This window comes from Equus caballus, chromosome 16 (genome assembly GCF_041296265.1).
Source record: "Equus caballus isolate H_3958 breed thoroughbred chromosome 16, TB-T2T, whole genome shotgun sequence".
Classification (NCBI taxonomy): Eukaryota; Metazoa; Chordata; class Mammalia; order Perissodactyla; family Equidae; genus Equus; species Equus caballus.
The window spans coordinates 32,669,712-32,688,471 of NC_091699.1; the positions used below are offsets into that span (position 1 = coordinate 32,669,712).

At 39.4% G+C, this 18,760-nt stretch overlaps 1 protein-coding gene across 2 annotated transcripts in view; it reads right to left on the reverse strand.

Moving 5' to 3' along the window:
• The window catches only part of TAFA1 (TAFA chemokine like family member 1), a 465,614-nt gene that overhangs the window by 88,079 nt on the left and 358,775 nt on the right, over positions 1-18,760 (reverse strand). The window contains exon 3 of one of the 2 annotated variants that reach the window (XM_070238651.1): positions 13,640-13,777. In XM_070238651.1, the coding sequence (XP_070094752.1) occupies positions 13,640-13,777 (138 nt within the window). Of the gene's footprint in view, positions 1-13,639; positions 13,781-18,760 lie in introns of both variants that reach the window. The other variant, XM_023620101.2, reaches the window with a different exon arrangement.

An 18,760-nucleotide genomic window follows, 5' to 3' on the forward strand; every position in this document is an offset into this window, starting at 1 on the left:
CTGATGTGGGAACCATGCTTGTGTTGCCAGGTGGGTAGGAACGTGTTTTCCATTTTGAGCATAATGAATTTGGATGTCTTTAAGAAATCCAAGTGGAGATATCTAACAGTTATCTGAACAAAGTTTGGAAAAATGGATTAGGTTAGATAGGCACTATATGGCTCTCTGAAGTCATGAGAATGAATGAATGAAGTCACTTGGGGAGAGTCACTATAGTGAGAAGAGAAAAGCAGCCTCTGTTTGAGGGCTGAGAGAAGATCAACGCCAGGAGTAAGTTAGTCTGCACCTAACGAACCCAATCTTCGAGGAAATGCACACTCCATATTCCTTTCTGAAATCCATCATGCATACGAGATCTTTAATCTCAGAGCTGCTTGTATGGACCAATAGGCACTCAGAAAATGAGTGTCTTCTCTTCCTTGGTTTGGGATTAGAAGAGAATGTCCTCAATATCTTCACTTACGGATGGAGAACAAGCACAGCACATTCAAATTGTCCTCTCTCTTCATGCTTCACTGGAGACTGGCTTCTATATCATGATCCAATCTGCTTTTGTTTCCCTGCACACAGTTTTAGAAGCTTAAAAGCCTTGTTTTGTGGTTGGAGGTAATCAAATGAAGAAGAGCCATAAAGGGCTACGTGTTACAATCAAAACTGTAACAGTTCTAACTCAGGGTTTCTCATCTCAAAATCTAGAAACGCCCTGGTTAATAAAAGTATAAATTTAGTATTGTTTTCTTAAAATAACAATGAGTTTATTATAGCTAATATAATTAAGGACTCACTGTATGCCTGGAGGTTGAATCACAAATTTGTGGTTTATATCAATTTTCTCATTTAATATTCTCATCAACTCTTTGATGTCACACTCTTTTCATTCCCTTTTCACAGATGAGGAAACTGCAGCTCTGGGAGAATAACATGCTGAAGGACACGTGACTAATCAGTGGCAAAACCAAAGTTGAAACCCAAGCTACAGCGACTCCATACTGCCATAGAAATTTTCCACTTGTCTGTTTGGAAACAAATGCAACCTTAACTTCTTACACGGATGCTGCTATCGGACTGCTGAGATTGAATCCTGGCTCCACAGTCTGGTAGCTGGGTGATCTTCAACAAGTCCTTTCTCATTTTGAGCCTCAATTTCCTTATCAGTATAGTGGGGATAATAATAACAGTACCGATCTCATGTGTTGTTGTAAAGATTAGATGTGAAAATGCTGGTGACATTCTCAGTGGAGCACCAGATACATAGTGTTCAACAACTCTCAGTTCCTGTAGTTAGTATAATAATTTTTCCACATGGGCTGTTAAATACAGTAGAGAATTTATATAGTGTACATGTGGCTTTACTACTTTGCTTCTCAAACTCACGTGCTTGAAGATTTTGAAGGGAGCAGGACTTGGTAATGTGAGAAACAACCATTTTTCCATTATCTCCTTCTTTACAAAATAGACTCATCTAATGCCTGCACACCCGTTTGAATTTTACACACTACCCCGGATTTCAGGAATGGGTTGGTCAGGCATTCTTTGGTATTAGTGTTATGGAGGCCTTTTTTTTTGGCTACATAGAACACGGCCTTGTCGATTCATAAAGACATGATTTGAAGTCAAGGAGGCTATATGTTAATCAGGAAGAAAATAAACTGCCATGAGCCTATAGTTATCCACTATGTTTAAATATATACCCATGTTATAAGCCCTTTACCCTGAGACCCTTCCATGTATAAAGAACCTACTAGCAAAATTTTTTTTCTAAAGTCAGACAGTAGAATTGAAAATCAGTGACTAAAATTTTCTATCAGAAGATTTTGTTTGTTTGATTTGGGGGTGGTTGTGACGATTCTTCACAGTAGTGAGGGTGGCTGAGACTAGAAACAGTGTGAGACACTCAGGTGACAGTGATCGTGTGGATAACGGTGTAAGCGGAAGGCAGTGATATCAAAATGACAATTTGATTTGCTTTGCTTTGGTGTTGTCTGAAGTGTTAGCATAGAGGTTTTGAAAACTATTGTCAGACACTACACAGGGAGATTTTGTCTCTGTAGAGGGGCTCCAATGCTCTCTCCTCACAAAATTCCAGGTTGATTTACCATCCAGTTTCCCACAGCACATCCTGCATTGCTGCCTTCTCTAAGTGTTTGATGAACACATCTCAGTTTTAGGAAACATATTAGGAACTAGAGGTATACAGCTCAATTATCACACGAATGTTTGGTCCCACCTATCTTTTCAGCCTCCTCTCGCATGGGGTCTTATTGTTCTCTGGGTTTCAGCCACAATGGTTTTCTCTTGAGCTCTTGATCAAAACCCAAAGCTTTGGCCCATGCTGTTCTCTGCCTGGAATGCTCTTCCCCCAATGAGCTTGAGTAATATCTCACATCTCAGACCTCTTGTCACTTCTTCACAGAAGTCTGAGTTTCCCAGGCTTCTTTATATTTATTGTTAGTACCACCTTTCCAAGAACTGAATTCTATTCTTTCTGAAGGTACAAGATTCTACTTGTACCTTTTCACATCTGGTTAGATTAAGGTCTCTCTTCCCTGCTGGACTGCAGTCTCCATGAAAGCAAGGGCCTATCCTTGTTCAACATTATATGATCAAGTGTTTGGCATGATTCGTCACACACAGTCAACACTCCAAAAATAACTGTTGAATGAATGAATGAATGGGCGAGTCTCTCTAGGAGAGGAGATCATAAGTCAACAAAGGATTATAATACATTATGGCAAGTTGTGATAAACGTGGTATGGGATGTTTCAGGGATGCAGAGGAGGGCATCTACTAGCTTTGGGTATGGTGGTTTGAGGGAGGACCTCTGGAGTTGGTGATATAATTTGGATAATGAATTCAGAGTCAGATGGGGTGGGGAAGGAGTGTTGAGGGCACATTTTAATCAGAGGGATTAATTAGAGTCAAGATAAGAGTACAGATTATGGCAGTACTGAAATTAGAGAATACAGAGAAATTGATGGATTTGAGATATATGGGACATGAATGATGATGGTGTGTATGTTGGAGGAGACGGTTAAGTAAGAGTCTAGCCTGCCTGAATAGCGTTGTCGTTCACCAAGGAAGGGAATACAAGAAGTAAGCAGGTACTCTGAACTTCTCCTACCTGTGCTTCTGATGCTGTCTCCTACCCATCATTTCCAGCAGTTCCTCATTTGGGGTCCCAGACCTACTGCTACCATGTCCTGGAAGAAATGGTTTAACTTCTCTAAGGCGTCAGGTTCCTCCTTTATAAAATGGGGATATAACAGTACCTATCTTATAAGGTGGCTATTGTGAGAATTATCTAAAGCACTACATGCAACACACAAGATTTGGGACATAGTAAGGACTCAGTAATTATAAACCAGTACAGTTAGCAGTTTAAAATTAGCACTATCACTAGTGTTCCATATAGTTGAGAAGACCATTGATACCTGACAGAGACAGATTTAACCACCCTACTTTGCAGAGAAAGGAGAAGGAGGTAGATATCCAGAAACAGCTCAAGATGAAAGATGACACTGTCTGCAAGACAGAGCTGTGGTGAACACACACAGCTGGGCTCAGTTTTGGCTGCCTTGAGGCCTGCTATAGAGCAGTATCTGCTCTTGGATTCCATGACCCCAGTATATTCTTACAATAACTTCTCTTTTCACTTTAGCTACTATTGAGGGGCTTTAGGTTTCTTGCACCCTGCAGAACATTAAGGGATGAGGTACTCAGCATAAGACAAAAATTGTTATGTAGTAACAACAGAGATGATGAATGACAGCTTTGAAGCTAGCACACGTAGGAGATTCTAAACTTGAAGGAATGTGACTTTTCTTTGAATGAGTGGCTGGTTAATCACCCAATCATTTGACCAGCCTAAGTAATATGAGTTGATATTGAATTTTACTCCACTGAATTTTGCCATTCAATTATTTCAATGATGCAATACTGAAAATACCAAACAATATCAGGGAATAGAAGTGAAATAGGTGGGTTGGAGAAGGGGAGAGTATCCTACCAATGTCTTAGCTCAATTGGAGATCTTGACTCTATTTCGTCTTGTGTAGTTGGTGCATGAAATTTCCTCTCTATGTCCACCCTGCTCATTAAGGAGCCCAGGTCCCTTCTCTTGCTTCCTTGGGTTTATAAACATCCTGGAGGTCACCTCTGCAGGGTAGAAGGCTAAGGAGACCTTAGGACACTGGAGATTATAACTCCTGTTGGACAATCAGTGCCCAACATGCTAGATGCTGTTCATGCATAGCCTTCTCTGGAAGGCAACCAAAAGGACATGAAAAGAGTGTGTTGAGCTATCATGTATGGTATTCTCTTGGTTGGCAGCTGGAGAAGGGGGGGGGGGGGTCTATAGATGGTGACACAGCTCTCTGGTAGCAGTGGTAGAAAGCTTTTGCTCAGTGGACCTCATTTCTTCTACCCATGTGGCCCTTTCTCCCCCTCCCTCAGGCTTTGGCAATCATATTAGTCTGGGGGCAGGAAGAAAATAACTCTTCAATCTTCTATCTGAGTCTCTGAATGGCTTTTGAACTTAAACACCAAATATTTGGTCCTCTGTTCTCTGGTTAGTGGGTGATTCATGTCTTGTTGTTTGGGCTGGGGGTTGGGCCTCAAAAATTCAAGGAGCTTGAGAGGATGGAGGAACACATCATTAATTTTTCCAAATATTATTCATCTGCATAAATTTCTACATCAGCCTCAGAAGGGGACATAGTTTACCACTTCCTTAGATAAAGTTATCAGAATCTTCCACATAGAAATGTACCAATATCCTCAGCAGCTTCCATTGCTGTTGCAGAAGGACAGGATTATAGATTTTCCTAGAAGTGTGAAATAATTCACAAGCCTTGCTCATTATTCGTATGGACAGCACTTTAATAACACAGGACCCTAAAATCTTGCCTTATCTAGGCTGGAGCCAAGCTAGAGGGATGAGGAGCTGACTCCTTAGATTTAGAACAACATTTTTCCCCCTTTCTGAAAAAAAAATTGATTAAAAGTGCTCTCATATCAGACAAGAAAATGTCTCTGAAAACACCTGAGCTCTTTGGAAATAAATAACACTTTCGAGCTACTTTAGGGAAATTTTCTTGTTGATGAATTTGGAATTCTGTGTAACCAAGAACATCCTAACTAGATAAATGACAAGGATTTCGAGTATGTTATACCATGATTACACACACACAACATACAAACCATGACAAATATTTGTGCAGAGAAATTTGTGCCTCCCAAGTGGCAGAGACAGGCTTTACAATGGGACTTCTCATATTTAGGTCAAAGTATTTGCACTAAATACACTTTCGTATATAGTTTTCTCACTGAAATGACATCAAAATCCTTAGAAGATTTCTTAGATGATACCCAGCTTCATGAACCTGATCCTGTTGAGGCAAAGCAGGGAACTGTATGTCCAAGAATTATTACTAAATAAAAATGCTGCAAGCCATTACAATGCATGTAATTTGTATCATGGTCCCCAAACATCCAGTCCCCTTACAAAATTTCCTATTTATCATTTTCCCTTTTGGTGAACCAAAATAAAGAAAAGTGGGTAACTAATTGAGTTTGTAAGCCTTTTATCACTGAGTATGATTTATATGTAGTTTTTCTCTCCTCCCTCCTTAATACTGGGTATTACCAAACTTTCATCTCTGCCTATTTGATTGATGAAACATTACGCTTCAGTGTTTAATTTACATTCCTTCATTTGAGTGATATTGAGCATTTTCCCTATGTTTACCAGCCAAGCTTTCGCTGAAAGAGTGAACTATTTAAGATATTTCCTTTTGCTAAAAAATATAGGTTCAGATCATTTTTTATAACATAACACCATTTTGATTTATCAAGTTTTATGTGTGTGTATCCATAGGGCTGCATGTACACTGATATTTTCTGTAAGGAGGCACAGAAATCTGGCAGAAATTGTTCCTTCTGGCATTCAAGATGTGAAAGGGGAGGAGAAGGAGGATTACTCTTTTTTCCTTTCTTTGCTGTTTTTGTATACATACATTTCTATTTACACCAGGTTATGTATATTACTTTTATATCACAGGACAAATTTTTTTCCAAAAAATTAATTTGCTTATTAACTTGAGAATAGTAGAGAAATAATTCTATGAGCCAGGAGCCTTACATTGCACTGTCTTCAGAGATCAGGCAGGTAACATCTATGTGCCAGAGGCAGATGTTATAATAGGGAGTGGTGAGGCCTGTGGGAAAGTGGAGTATCCCATCCAAAGGCACACAAAGTCAATTTTCCCATTACTCTTCCAACCTAAGGAATGGGTTTGAGGATGGTTTCAGCCAGTGGGTTGTCAGTTGGCAACTGCTGCTTTAAACTAAACAAACAAACAAACAAAATGATATTTACTCTTCGAAGTAGGGGCATATCTGAAGACTGAATTCATGAGAAATACAGAGACAGACCTTTTATTAGACAGTATAAAAAGCTTTGTCAGCTCTTGTGCATCCCTCCTCTCATTCCTCTTACTAACACAGACTTGGATCCTCACATACCTGGGCAGGATTAGATGCCAAGTAGGGGAGCAAAAGAAAATTTACATATAATTTAGAAGTTTTGCCTGGAAATGCCTCAGTTTTAGTAATGATGCCACAGAAGACCCTTTTCTAAAAAGAATAATGGAATCTTTTTTCAGAAATGCCTCCTGATGAAGCCAACAGAGCTCAGCATTCCATCTATTAAAAAAGCTAGAGTCTGACTTGAAAGAACAAGGCAAGTTTCAAACAGAGACAGTAATGAAGGGAGCACAGACCGCTGCTGGGGCATGCATCCCTGATCCACCACAGCTGTTCATTATCTTGGTATTGCATTGTGTGTGGAAGACAAGTAACAAATGGTGGAACCAAAGTAGGTCATCCTCCCTGTCTCCTAAAATGTTTAATATTTGTGAATAAAATAAGGGCTTCAGTTTTTTTCATACTACATTTTCTCTGGAAGGTCCCTAGATGATTTCCAAACTCCAGTTGAGCCTGACATGTCATTGAGATATTATAAATCACCTTACTACTGGGACTCGTTGTACAGTGTGTGGTCAGCCAGTCTTAGGAAAAGCATTGAGCTATGGGCATAGGAATTATCATTTGGTCTTGGAAAACCTAAAAAACATTCTTAGAAATAAAAACAAAAGCACAGTCTATATGGTTTATACCAGCATAACCCTAAGTCCATTTCACGGAACATTGGGTCTAAAAAATGTGAATAAGTGTTACATAGAAAAAGGTTCTGTGGTCAAAAATGTTTGGAAAATACTGGGTTAAAGTTCAACAAGTTTCTTATCTACAGAACTTCTCAGAGCCTTTAATATGGTATCATGTTCTAGAAGGCTAAGAAGGGGCTATTACATGCAGTCCTTCTTATATATATTTCATGCTATTCTACAGAAAACTGGTGCTAAATTTCAAATTTCCTTCAACTCTCAGACATCTTTCTCTACCACAGCTATCTCTACAGAATATGATGGTATGTAATCAAGAAAATTTTATCATGTATTTTCCAAAGAAGCAGTCTCCAGAAGCAATTTTTGCAGAGATTCTGGATCTGGAATCTAATATAATATAACTTGAAAAAAAATCTAAAGACTCAATCTAACAAAAAGATTTTATTTTTTTAAAATTATTTATAAACTGTGAGACAATACAAACAATTGTTTGGAAAAATGAATCAAGCCATTGTATGGACAGATGTTCTAATATTCTTTCTCAGCGTCTATTGACTTATTTCTCTCCTTTATCACACTTTCTTTCTAATCTCTCCTTCATGTCTTTCTTTGTATGTCCCTCTATCTTCCTGTCTGTCTCTTTCCCTGTAACTCTGTCTGTCTTCCGGGGAATGAGTCTTTGTGTATATTTCTTTCTGCCTCTGTGTACTTGTCTTGGAGGCTAAGTATGTGAGTTGGGAGCAAAGTGTCTTGATATAGTTTGAGTTTTTTTCTTCACAGAAATAGCCAGGAATATGATGGCTTTTTCATTATATTAACTGTATAGTAATATTTAAAAACAAAACATCTGGGGTTTCCAAAGCTGTAAAAGTTAGAAAGTTCTGTGATATAAGCTGGCCTGTTCCTGCTGCTCCATCCGGCTGGTAATCCAGTTGAAGAAGACAAGAACACCAGGTAAAGTTTTCTAGCAATTAGAGTCATCGAAATGATCATAATTTACACTGAATTGAGAAGGAAAGGCCTATGAGCTTGTCATGGAGATTTCCCTTAATTAGAGTGATACTAAAATATGCAATGCATTAACGGACCTCCCTTACTAACCAGTCATTGAAATGATTTTTTTTCACATATTTGTCCAAATTAGAAATGGACATAAATTACACAAAAATAAAACCCTAAGTAGAGAAAACTGCATGAAAATTTTCCCATAAAACAGTCATTTTATTCCCCCATGCTTTAAATAATGAATCTTCAATCATCTTATAAAACTGAAAAAATTATTTACAAAAACACTTCTAATTACTTTATGACAATGACCTTAGGAAGGACAATCAATCATCTCTATGACACATACAGGGAAAGGGCAGGTATTGCCCAAAGTACTGGATGTTTCTATCAGTACAGCCAGGCATCGCATAACTGCCATGCAGGCGCATATACGATGGTGGTCCCATAAGATTAGTACCACATAGTCTAGGTGTGTGGTAGGCTATATCATCTAGGTTTGTGTAAGTACACTCTGTGATGTTCGCACAATAACAAAATCGCCTAATGATGCATTTCTCAGAACGTATCCCGTTGTTAAGTGATGCATGACTGTATCTACCTGGTTAAACTTTCTTCCCCTTCTCACTCACATATTTTGGTATCTTGCAAGAAAATCTTTGGAATGTAATGTGTGTTTATGTTATATCCTGGTTTGCCTATGCTTGACAAATGGGAGGCCCTGGAGGCAGATAGCCTAGGCTGACCTTCTGTCTCTGCCACTACTGACTGCATGATTTTGAGCAAGTCATTAAATCTCCGCCTCAGTTTTCTTATGGGTAAAATGGAAGTAATAGAAGGATACACGTTATGGGGTTCAGGTTGGAATTAAATGAAAGTATAGATTTGAAGGACTTGGAAGAATGGCACATGATAAGCCTTCAAGAAAATGTAAGCCATTATTTTTATTATTATCATTATTATTTAATTATATCTCATTATTTTTAAAACTTTGAGACTGATACTATTTTTATGCAATTATAGATCAGTTAGAATAATAAGAAGCCCCCTAGAAATTTATTTTTGTTTGTTTTACATCATCTGCTTGGAAAAATTCTTCCCTTAAATAAATAATTATGTTTTGAGTCATCATCTTCTTGTTTATGAGTCTTTGATTCTAACTTTTAGTGCATGGGAAGTAATTAGAGATTACAGAAAGGCTGTACATGGTATTTTTAGCTGGTCCCAACCACAGATATTGAGTAGGTGCTCTCTCCCACCCCATTTTGGGTTATATAATGATTAATAAAACACAACAGGGTGTGAATTAGAATGGAATGACTTATATTTCTTCAGAATAGTGTTAGGCACAAATCCAAGTGTGTAATGCTTTTTAAAATATTTATAAATGACTATCCCATAATTTAAGTTGTTGGGTGTGTATTTTGGTGTTTTTAGTTATTAGGCAATAGAATATTATTTTTAAAATAAAAGTTCGCTCCTTAGAAATTTCTCCAAATATCATATGCTTTACTTTTGAATAAACTGCTAAGATTTTACCCCCAAATCTATATCTCATTTTACATAACCTGATCTCAGATTTTGAATCTTGAAACAGTCCAATATATGCTATTTTAAAATCATAGCTACTTTTCTGTTTTTGAAAACACTGTAGAAGGCAACTGACCTGCAATTTCAGAGTAAAGCAAATGACAGCAATTGGAACACTTACCACAGGAAATGCATTATGTACAACAGAATATGTGTAGGACAAAAGCGGTGCATGGATTGTCAACTGCTGTCATGGAGAGAAGCTGGTTTCTATCCATTCTTAGGTTGAGAAAGGAAAATGTGCAAAACATTGTAAATGTGCCAAAGTGGAGGAAATAGTTAAAGAAACGGTGCTGTATCCACCCCTGAAATTCTATGTTGCTATTAAGAATAATGTTTTTGAAGCGTATGTATTAAGTTGGGAAATGCTTATCATATGTTAAATGAAATAAGCTGTTGACAAAACGGTACTACAACATTTCGGTTCAATAAAATACATAGTACGTAAGTTTTATTTAATGCTGGGTTAAGCCTGGAAGGACATATACATGTTACTTACAAAGCAATGATAATCTCTGAGCAACAATATCATGGGTGATTTTAATGTATGGACATATTTCTGTAGTTTTCACAATTCCTATAATAAACATGCACTCCTGAAGGTGACCTACCAGCATTAGCGATGTCCAGGATAATTAGTTAGAAGCAGTTCTAAGAAAAGATGGTCGCTAAAGTGCCACTGTATTGAATTAACATGAAACAAAACTTTGTAAAACAATGTCTGTCTCTAAGCATTACCCACATTTATTAGTAGAATAGGAAATAGATACCATCCTTTTGTAAACACTTGACTGGAACCAGACACTATGCAAAGCACATTATACGTATGATTTCCTTAATCCTCACCACAACCTTATGAAGTAGAAGCAATTATTATTCCCACTTTACAGATGAGGAAACAGGTTAGAAAGCAAATGTGACTTGCCAAAAGTCATTTTATTAGTAACTGGTACAGCTGAGATTCTGCTCATGTCTGTCTAATTTCACAGTTCATGATGTTAATAACTACCCTGGAATTATTAATTCGTATCTACACTTTATATTTAATTTGCATGTAGAGATCTAAGCCATAAAAAAATTCTTGGTCGTAGCAACACATAGACTTACTCATAAATGCCAGTGGATTCAAAGATTTTGGAGGAGTGGAATTCTATGGAAACCAGGAATAATCAGCTTGAGGCTAAAGAATACAATATACTGACTTTTGCTTGAAAGATGGAGACTAACAGCTCTCTTGCCTGAAACTACCACATTAAAGTGCTGAGAGTTTCCAAAGTCAAACAAACTTGTTCCGAGAGAAAATATTACCAATATGTGGCTTAGCTTCTCCCAGAGACTCAGGGCCAGATGCCATTTCCTCCTCTGCCAGCATAGACAGTGCATTGCTCTTTGTGTCTTGCATCCAAATCCTAAAGGCAATTCTATTTCTAGATCATTAGAGATAAAAAAAATGAACTGAAACAAAATGAAGATTTATAGTTTACAGACTCAATGCTTTGTTTGCAAGAGAACATGAGAAACCATCATGGTTTTATGATGTTTATTGGCTTCTAAGGCCAAGAGTTTCCTCCTGAAAGAGGATGGAACAGGCTTTCTAGTCTGGCTGTCTGCCTTCCCTGCATTTGAGTTGCCTTACTGTTTTGACTGTGATCTAGAAGAAGGAAATAATCATTGTGCAGCTTTCCCAACCTCAGCTCCATTGACATGGGGCGCTGGATAAGTCTTTGTTGTGGGGCTATCCTGTGCATTGTAGGATGTTTAGCAGCATTCCTGGCTTCTATCCACCAGATTCCAGTAGCATCCCCCTAGTTGTAACAAATGTCTAGATCAAAATGTCTTCAGACATTGCCAAATGGCCCCTGAGACTTGCCTTGATTGAGAACTGCTGATCACAGTGTATTTCCAAACCTGGCTTTTTCACATCTTTTTTTTTTTTTTTTTTAAAAAGCTTGACCTTTCTATGGTACAGAATAGGCAACTGTCCACGCCACATGAGTTTGTCCCTTTGGCTGTGGTTGATTAAGCAGAGGTTGACAGATGACTTGAGCTGGACCAATCATATTTAGTCTTTTCAGAGAATGCATTTAAGACACAGGAATTGATTCCAATATATTTGGATTATACCATGATGCTGAGTGAGATCAGAGTTGGCACCATGCAAATAAAAGCCTCACATGAGTCCCTAAATTATGGGGGAGAAAAGCTAAAATGCTTGAAGAGGGAACTAGTCCACACAGAGGGGAATGAAGGAGACAGAGATCAGAAATAAAGAAAAAAAGATGGTAGCTGCCTGAAGAATTATGAATCCCATAAGGTTTGGCTGAATTTCCCGTAATTGGGTTCGCCGGATTTCTCTATTTTCTTAAAAAGTAACTTCCTTTTTGCTTGGTCTAGCTTCAGTGTGTTTCTCTTTCTAACCACCTAATGATTCATAATAAATTTAGAAAAAAGTAACACGAGCCAATCTAGAAGATGTCCTTCCTCATCTATAACTCAAGGAAGAACAAGAGACCCTGTGCCAAGAGAATCAGGTTCTAATTCCTGCTATGTGACCTTGAGCAAGTGACTTACTTCTCTGAGTTCTGATTTTCTTACTGAAGAATCTGAAGATCAACTCACATGCGGTTTTAAAATTATGAAAGATAAAGATGGGGAGAGATATTTTAGGTCCCTTTAAACCTTGGACTCACTGTGGGACGGAGCATACAAAATTATTTTAAAGATAGTGGCCAAGACTTGATATTAGAGTCAGTTGCTCTGGGCTCAAGAGTCAGTCAAGCTACAACTTACCAGTCAAAGGACCAATGAAACATTACTTAAGTCTTCTAAGACTAAGCTTCTTCATGTTTAAAACAGGAAGGAAAGTCTATCTGCCCCAGTGATCCCTGTTTTATGGTCCTCAAGCCCTTGTGGTCCACTCCCACGTTGAATAGATAGGGTTACTGGTATAACCAATAGGATATTGTGGAGGCAATGAAGTGTAAGTTCTGAGGTTAGATCATAAAACAAAAGGTCATCCTGGCTTCTGTATTGTTCTCTTGGATCGCTCACTCTAGGGGAAGGCGGGTGTCATGAAGTGAAGACACCAAGCTTCTATGGAGAGGTCTATGTGGCAGGGAACTGAGGTCACCTGCTCACAGCCATGTGAGTGAGCCATCCTCCAGCACCAGTCAAGCCTTCAGATCTTGACTGCTCCCACAGGAGAGACTCTGAGCCAGAACCACTCAGCTAAGTTAAATTCTTGACCCACAGAAGCTGTGAGATAATACTTGCAGCTTAAAGCTGCTAAGTTTTTTCGGGGTTGGGGGGGGGGCTGTAATTTTTTATACATCAATAAAAAACTAGCATAGGATTGTTGGCAGGAGTAAATAAAATCACGTGTGAGAAGTGTTTAAGACAGCGCTTGGCACACGGTGAACATTCAGGGCACGTCTATCTGTTCATGAATGTACGTGAAGCACCCAGAGCCGTGCCTGGCATATGGTAAATGCTCTTAAAATATGTGTTGAATGAATGTTAGATGTTGTTAACTTTACTACCATTATCACCAGCCCCATGATCTGTCACCTCAATCCAAAATCACTTCCCAAATGAGCTAGACTCTCAAATTTCTTGACTTGGAAAAATTTCTTTACCTTAATCTTCTCTGAAAAATGTCGGAATAAACCATTCGAAAATCCCAAAGCCAGAGAAACAAGAATTCGAACTCTATGCTCAGGGCTGGCATTTGTATAACTTTCCAGATTCGCATGTACCTTGTTCATTATCCTCAACCATATTTAGATGAAATAGAAGAGTATATTATGCATGGTACACACCTAGATGAACGCCTAGAGAGAAATGTACAACCAGCTACTTACCATCGACACAGGAAGGTCGGTTTCTTGTCGTTCCAGCCACTTTCCCAGGTAGACAGGAACACTTTACTGTTTGTGACCGCTCCTCAATGCGATTCTTATTACAACATCTGTGCGCCGCTATCACTTCACATGTCCCTCCTTCTGGCAAGAGAGAAGGAACAGGGACACTGATTAGAAATGACTCAGTGGCCATTCAGGCCTGTGGGGATATGTGTGGAGGTGTTGGGAAAAGTGAGAGAAATTATAGAAATAGTTTCCATGAAGTATAATTACCAATGGGTTCTCTCCCACTATATATGATGTGATATATATGTATACACACATGTATATATATTTATGAGATATATATACATATACATGTATATAAGATTATCTAAAAGGTATGCGTAATTTTGGAGAAGACAGGTATTATAGCATTATACTTCAAATGCAACCGAGAACACCAATGAATAGCCCTTAAGAGGCAACAATTCCAGGCCACATGTACTCAGAGGCAGTGGAGCAGTGGATGCCTGGAGCTAACACAAAATAAAGACAATCCTGATTTAAATGCATTATATTTTGGGAGCTCACTCCTGTGTTATCTTAGCATTTAGAATTCTCTGAGCTCCCACTAATGACAAGCAACTGACACTCCAGTGATACAGAACCTGTAGAGGCAGGAAAACTGCCCAGAAATTAGCATTCCCTCCCACTGCCTGCCCACCCTCAAGGGGGCTGAATAGAAAATCTAGTTGGGGAGTCATTTCCCAAATCCAGGTCTCATCCAAAAATGATAGAAACAATTGCTGGAGAAAATGGGTCTGTGCTTTAAATGTCATCTCAAATTACAGACCTAGGCATATGGTTTCGCTTAAGTGTTACAGGTCAGCTGTGCATTCATCAACATTTATTGGCAACCTAACATTTGTCACTCTCCACTAGATTCTAACAGGCACACTGCCGAGTCTGTCTAAGGGTTGGTGAGCACACAGGTGGGTCTTTCCAGCCTGCAGGACATCAGCTAAGCCAGTTCTCTAGGGACACAAAAGATTCTCCAAGTGCCTAGAAACCAGGAATTACCTTACCCAACATCAACTTTTGCATTCAGGAAGAATGTTTTTCATTTGACAAGAATGAGCTTAGAACATTTAGGATTCTTGGCATTTAGGATTCAGTTGGCAGAAATTCAGCAAGCATTTGTTAAGCAACCACTATATATAAGTGATTGTGTTATAAACTGTAAGGGATATGTATCCAGCCCATCCATGGTGAGCATTTGGGAAAGAGTGGAAAAAAGGAGAGGAGCGAGGGAACATGGGAGAGAAGAAGGGAGGAGGGCAGACAACACACAGCTGCACCTGTCCTGAGAACATAGCCTAATGCAGTGGTTCTCAACGCAGACGTGGGAGGTGGGGTGATTTTGCTGCTCTCCCTCCCCACCACACTTGGCGAAGTCTGCAGACATTTTTAATGGTCATTACTGGTGGAGGGTGGGTGCTCCTGGCATCTAGTGGGTGGAGGCCGGGGATGGTGCTAAACATTGCACAATGCACAGGAGAGCTCCCACAACAAAGAACTAACTGACTCAAAATGTCAATAGTACTGAGGTTGAGAAACCCTGGTTTCAGATGAAAGAAACCCCCACACGGATCTCTGACTTAAGGCAGAGTAATTCTGCCTCCTTCAATGGGAGGGAATAGTTGGGGCTTTCAAACCAGCCTGTTTTAGTCTGAATCCCAGCTCTGTCACTTACTACCTGAGTGCCTCAATTTCCTCATCTGTAAAGTGGGAATAAAAATAACACCTGTCTCATAGGGTTGTGTGAGTATAAACCAAGATAACACACATATAGGGGTTAGCATTGAGCCTGACACAAAGTAAAGAGTCCATATATGCTACCTATGATAAAAATATTGATGTTATATTTCTTTGAGGATGCTTCCCTCCTTTCTGCCTCAGAAACTTTGCGAGTACGATTTTCTTGGCATACTCTCTCCTACCTCCCATCCCTCCACCCCCAACTCAAAAGCATTCACTCAATTAACTCTCCCTTGAACTGAACGCGAAGGTCAGTTCCTTAGAGAACTTCCCCTAGCTTTCACTATTGTTCATTCTCTGAGTACACCACACATTTCCTCTCGCAATTGTAACTACACTGTGACCGCAGGCAAACTCTAAGTGGGGTCAGGGTTGTTGCTTGTTTCCTTACAGCCCTATCATTAACAACTGCTGTAGGGACTCCATAATTGTTGGTTGAACAAATGAAAGAATAAGTGAATTAATTAAAATGAACACTATAATATAGAACCAAGTTTTGTGGACTTTGGTGGATGGGGAGACCCAATTGTTTTCAAAGATCTAGGAAGGCTCCTTAAGTTCTGCATTGAAAGGTAGGGCTTCACCGGGCAATGATGAAGGGCAAGCATTTCACTAATGTGAGAGACTGGTGCCTTTTTAAAAAAACAATCTTTTAATTGTAGAACACTTTTAGATTTACAGGAAATTTGTGAAGATAGTGCTGAGGGTCTCCACATATGTCATACCCTATTACTTCCTATTTTATTGCCCTAATTTCAATATATTAATATGGTACATTTATTACAATTAATAAGCCATTATTATTAACTAAAGTCTATGCTTTATTCAGATTTCCTCAGGTTTTACCTAATGTCCGTTTTGGTTCCAGGATCTCATCCAGGACACCACCACATTACATTTAGTTGTCTTATCTCCTTAGGCTCCTCTTGGCTATGACAGTCTCTCAGACATTGCTTCCTATTTTCACGACCTTGACAGCTTTGAGCAGTGTTGGTCACGTATTTTGTAAAATGTCCCCCAACTTAGATTTATCTGATGTTTTTCTCATGATTAGACTGAGGTTATGTGTTTTTGGAGGAAGACTACAGAGGTAAAGTGTCAGTCTCATCACATCATATCAAGGGTACATACTATCAACCTCACTGATCACTGTCGATGCTGACCTTGATCACTTGGCCAAAGTAATGCTTGTCAGATTTCTTCACTGTAACACTACTCTTCCCTCCCCTCGACCCTGTCCCCTTCCACACTGTCCTCTTTGGAAGGATGTCACTATGTGCAGCCCATACTTAAGGGGTGAGGAGTTAAGCTCCACTTCCTTGACGGTGGATATCTACTTGAATAATTGGAAATTCTTCTGCATGGCATATTTGTGCCCTTTTTCCCATTTATTTACTTATTCAATCATTTGTATCAGTATGGACTCATGGATATGTATTTTATACTTTGGGTTATAATCCAATACTCTATTATTCTTTATTTGCTCAAAATGTTCCAGCTTTGGCCATTGTGAGCTCTTTCAATTGGCTTCTGTGTCCCCTTTTTTTTTAGTGGGGGGACTTTCTTACTTTCTGGCCCTACAAGATGCTCCAGGCTTATCTTGTACATTTCCTGTCCTAGAATCAGTCATTTCTCTAAGGAGCTGGTCAGGGCATTTTAAAAAACACATAAGATTAGGTGGAACTGAGGCCCTGAGATAGGACTTAACTGGAGAAGGCTCAGTATGATCCTATGCTGCAGGGAGGCACAAATGGGCATTTTGAAGTGAAGGACTGATGTGATGTGGATATTGCTCCAGAGTGACCACCTTGACCTTTGGGTTCAGGAGCAGTTGGAGAAGCGCAAGGTGGCAAAGCAGAAGAAAAGAAAAGGCCATTGCAAAATTCTGAGCTGGAAGTAAGCAGGCTTGAACTTGGATCATGAGAAGAGTCTCTCACTCTCACCATCTGCCCATCACTGGGATTAGAGTTAATAGAACAATAGGGCTAATTGCACACAATACTCTTTAACCCAGACACCTGTAATCAGGTCACTTCAGCTTAAAATTGTCAGCTACAAGCACCCTCAGTCGAGCCAGTAATAGCTCGTTCTATGCTGCATGAAAATACCACTAACGTTAAAGTCACCACTTGGCTTTAATACAAGACTGGAGCAACATTTGTGATTGAAAATAGCACAAGGCATATGAAAGCTCCCAGGACGTATTTTGAATCTCATTTGATTTATAGTCAAGCCAGCAGACACAGTGACAGACATGCCAGATCGTCTGAGTTACCGCACTGAGTTAAATAATACAGACAACAAGGTGGCCATGAGCCCCAAAGGCAGTCCCTCCTGGCACTGTTGTAGATGAGCCAAAGGAGTGGTTCCGCGTCATCTCAGCACCCGCTGACATTTAGGAAGCTCTGATTTGGGTGCTGGCACTGTATTCGGCACTTTACCTACATTAATTATAAAACTCCCGGCAACTGTACAAGGTAATATCCCCACTTTACAGATGAAAAGTTCATGCTCAGAGAGGTTGAATAACTTGCCCAGAATCACACATGTGTGACCCAGGTCTGTTGGACTCTAAAACTCATGCATTTTTTTTTTTTATCCTGTCACAAGTAGTCATTCTTTGTTGATGAAAAACTTCCAAAAGGAAGTCTAACAGTTGGCCTAGGATAGTTACCAAGGTTAAGTATCTAATTTACCCCTACCCCACAAATGGACCTGATTTGCTACCACGTGTCTCTCCTTCTCTCTGCTCCAGGGACATTGGTGTCCTTGTAGGCTGTTGACTGAACATGGCAGGCGTGATGCTTCTTGAGGATGGCTCTAAATCCAGGGAGGCGTTGTTCTAAATAAGAGGCTTGACAAGCTAAATTATGCACCACATGGGACACACTTCTGGTAGGTCTCTGGCTCATTCCCTCACCTCTTCCATATCTTTGCCACGTGTCATTTTATCAGAGGCCCACTTAACCACCCTATTTAAATCATAAGTCCTTCCGCCAGCACTCATGATCTCCCTTATATTGTTCTATGCACCCCCATCCCCACCTCCAGGGGACCTGCAACTTTCAAATATAGTATATAATGTGCTCATTTATTATACTTATTGTCTGAGTCTCTCCCTGGAAGATGATCTCAAGGATAGGGATTCCTATTGTTTTCTTTATTAAACATTGTCTGTAATGTTATTATTAGGGTTGAAAAGTACTTTTAAGACATATTTCATTTAATCTTCAAAACAGTTCAAAAATAGAAATAGGACTACTGTTATCCCCATTAGCTAGTGAGGATGCAGACTTAGAGCAGTCAAATGACATAGCCACT